At 35.2% G+C, this 3,644-nt stretch overlaps 1 protein-coding gene across 1 annotated transcript; it reads left to right on the forward strand.

Moving 5' to 3' along the window:
- The first annotated feature begins 841 nt into the window (after positions 1-841).
- Positions 842-3,436, forward strand: LOC21389460. Its single transcript, XM_010089575.2, has 5 exons — positions 842-1,343; positions 1,434-1,724; positions 1,822-2,083; positions 2,888-2,998; positions 3,156-3,436. Exons 1-5 carry the CDS (start codon positions 1,005-1,007, stop codon positions 3,266-3,268), a joined length of 1,116 nt encoding a protein of 371 aa, XP_010087877.2. The 5' UTR covers positions 842-1,004; the 3' UTR covers positions 3,269-3,436.
- Positions 3,437-3,644: the final 208 nt, after the last annotated feature.

Raw genomic sequence — 3,644 nt, forward strand, 5'->3', positions numbered from 1 at the left:
CCAGTAGTGTGTGCTATAATACACAATTTTATCCATTTGTACCGTAATGGAGACAACCTATTGGAGCAGTACTCACAAGATGACGTTCCGGTTGCGGACATTGATCCACAGAATATTGATGAGGACATCAACGACAATACTAACCATGAGGGTCAACCGTTGGATTCTAATGCAGAAGTGGAGATGAATGTTTTAAGGGATGCAATGGCGCATACAATGTGGGCAGTGTACCGTCACCGTCGTGCGCGTTAATAAGCCTCGTTCATAGGACATTTATGTGCTACGATATGATATTATATGGTGTATAAATACTTATGTTATAATTTATGTATTTATTGTTGTCGTTTTGAACTTAATTATAATAGAAATTGATATTCTACTATTTATTTTTATTATAATTTTTTTCGTATTTACGCATTTTTTAAAATTACCAAATTACCCATTATTCCAAATTATTTACAAATAATTCCAATTATGAATAAATTTGAAAAAGAAAAAAATTTGAAAAGAATTGAATAAAAACCAAAAAAGGAAAAAAAATGTTATTCACTATTCACAACTCAAGTCTTATCACAAATAAACACAAATTCAAGAAGATTTTTATATCAAATTATAACTTAAATGTACACAACTAAATACAAACTCAAATTATAACTTTAACTCAAATTATAACTCAAAATTTTAACTTAAGAATGCCTAATTCTAAAATGCAAAAGGAAAACCCTCAAGTATTTGATGACAAATGTACGGTCCAACCACCAAAGCCCAAACTCTCTTAATTAAGTAAGTTGATCAACACAAATAATTAAATAAACTAAAATAACATAAAAAAACAGACAAACTCCAGAGCGTCTCTCAAGCTCAACTGTTCTCAGCGAACTCTTCTTAATCTTATTTATGTTTCTCTTTCTTCTCGTCTCTTTCTTCCAGTTCTTTCTCTGCAGTAATAGAGAACAATCAAAACCCAGCTGACTTTTCTAACCGCATTTTGTTGCGAAGAGTTTATGATGGCCGTTGACCTACACCAAGCAGGGGAGTTATTGCTCTGCCCTCGCGAGTTTCAGCTCCCTCCCGATCAAAACGACATCGGACTCGGCGACGCTGATCACTCTGCAGAGAAGCCATTCGAAAACGACAACCAAAAGCTGCCTATTTGGGATTTCGAGGCTACCAATTATTATGGGCCGAGCTCGTCGTCCGATCACTCGTCAGAGCTCGCTTCCTCAACGACTGAAACAGAGACCGATTGCATTGCCGAGTTGACTCGGGAGATGACTCGCTGTATGATTCGAGATCACGAAAAACGAAGGTTTCCTATCACTGGCCCAGAAAAAACACAGGAGGTATTTAATTGTTTCTCTGTTTTTGTTGCTCTGTTTTAGACTGTAATGGGTAAATAAGGTTTTTTTTGTTTTTTGTTTTTTGGATTTCAGACGTGGGATTTTGGAGGTTGGCCGTACACGACACAAATCTGGTCGCCGTTTGGGTCGAGCTATGAAAGCACAGAAGGATCTTCTTCTCAGGAGCCAACGCCTCCGGCGACGCCTGCGGTAGAAAAACGACACGTTTGGGACAGCAACAATGTTGACATCACGGCGAATATGGAGAAGATGAATGTAAAAGACGAAGGGTCTAAATATTTCACATCCCAGAGCTTACCAACAAAACCCATTTCAGCCCCAGTAGATGCACCAACTCTTGACAACAAAATCCGAGCATTTCAAGTAAGAAGAATAGATACAAATCTAATCTATTTGTTCGATATATTTTAGTACTCTTTTGGAGTGTTCAACTACTTATTTTGTACTGTTTCTGTTGCAGTTGTGTAGGATGAAACAAGAGCAGCTTCTTAGGCAACAAAGTATGGTTAAACAGCAACTTGAGCTGCATGAAAATCACCTTCAATATGTCATGAAGAAAGAAAAAGCTCGTCAGCCATGGAGTAATTGGATGAACCAGCAACAGGGTTCGGGTATGCGGGCAGTTTTTCTTGGCGGGTCGGGTGCGAAAACCGGGTCCGGTGGGACTGGCGTTTTCTTGCCCTGCGTAATTGGCGATACATCACAGTCACGCAAGAAAAAAGGTACACAAATTAGTCATCCATAGTAAACATTTTTTTTTTAAAAATAAAATAAAATAAACGTTCAAGTGATGTTTCTAATTGTGGTTCCCCAGTCGTTGGGATTGGTTGGCGCTGAAAGTGGTCTATCACCTATCCCAAATAAATCTGATAATATTCTGATTGTTAGTGGTTCATCCTTTTGTGCTTGTTTGTGACCTTGGATCTAGAATGATGGTTCCATGTTGTATAAAGATTCCTCTTAATCTCTTCCCTGAGTTTCACATTTTTGCCCCCCAAGAATCACTTGATTCTTGCCTAGTTTATAGTGTGAACTGGAATTTCCTAATCTAGGTTCCTCTTTTTTCGAGTTTGGTCCGTTTCAAATTGTTCAGTTAAAGAACCAACTTCTAATTTGGCCCCCTTTTTTTTTTTTTTTTTTTGAGACTTAGGGCAAAGGAAAAAAAAAAAAAAAACTTATGGATAAGTACAATTTTTTTTGAAGTTATGGGTAAACATAATTTTTAACTGTTAAATATTCTTTAAATTTCTTTGAATTTTCATATTTTTTTAATTTAATATAATTATGATAGAATTTGGCGGTTCATATCATAAATTTCTTTTAATCGACTACCACATAAATTTCTTTTAATTGACTACCACATAATTTTCTTTGTTTTATTCTCTTTATGAGAAAGTAAAAAAATATATATATTACCTATAACTAAAAGCAAAAAAAAAATATTTATATTACCTATAATTAGAACAGGGTTGACATTGTCCTCTAATAAATTTTTCGTTGCCATTTCTTTTTCCTGTTTGACTCAGGGTCTTCACCAGTTCTTATCCCAGCAAAGGTAATGCAGGCTCTGAAAGTTCACTTTGATAGAATGGGCAACTTGTCAAGACAAAACACTACCAATTTCCCTATGCAACACGGTACGTGAAAAATGCCACAAAAAAATCTTATTCTGTACAAAAATGAAAAATGTCTTTCAGACAATTTTTCTTTTCCTTTTTTTTTTTTTAATTTTTGGATTTGCCAAATAGTCGAATGTGCGATTTAATTTTATGCTTTTTTTTTTTTCCTCTTCAGATACTTACAAGGCTGAGAAGGATGGAATATATGCACAGAAGATGCACGTGTCCCGGGCGGTGCCGGCCATGAACCAAAACGACATGGGTTTACCTCAAGATTGGACGTACTGACGTCGTTTCAAGCTCTAGTCGCTTGCCTTAATTTATAGTGGGTGTTTTGGCAGTTTTTGGCTCTATTATAATAGGAGAGGAAAATGGGAAAATGGGAAAATGTGCTCCTAGTACAGAATAAAGGGGAAAATGGGAATGACACTTTGTTGATCAAATACAGAGAATCAATCAACAGGATTTAGATGGAGTAGGATAAATAAGAAATAATGGGTTTGGTTGTGGTGGGAGAATGATAATGATAATAGTAATGAAATAGAATAAAAATGAAAGATAATTTATTTGTTTGTTTTACTTTTATAAATGTAATAAAATAATATATTAATATTTTCATGTTGACAAAATTACTCATCATGCTATTATAATTAATATCATATAT

The sequence above is a fragment of the Morus notabilis genome, unplaced genomic scaffold (genome assembly GCF_000414095.1).
Source record: "Morus notabilis unplaced genomic scaffold, ASM41409v2 Scaffold2801, whole genome shotgun sequence".
Classification (NCBI taxonomy): domain Eukaryota; kingdom Viridiplantae; phylum Streptophyta; class Magnoliopsida; order Rosales; family Moraceae; genus Morus; species Morus notabilis.

Bases quoted from the DNA above. Each gene is read 5' to 3' on its own strand.
- LOC21389460 (XM_010089575.2), top strand. From the start codon at position 1,005: ATGATGGCCGTTGACCTACACCAAGCAGGGGAGTTATTGCTCTGCCCT. The intron at 2,084-2,887 runs GTACACAAATTA...TGTTTGACTCAG, and splicing joins ACAGTCACGCAAGAAAAAAG to GGTCTTCACCAGTTCTTATC. The intron at 2,999-3,155 runs GTACGTGAAAAA...TTTCCTCTTCAG, and splicing joins CAATTTCCCTATGCAACACG to ATACTTACAAGGCTGAGAAG.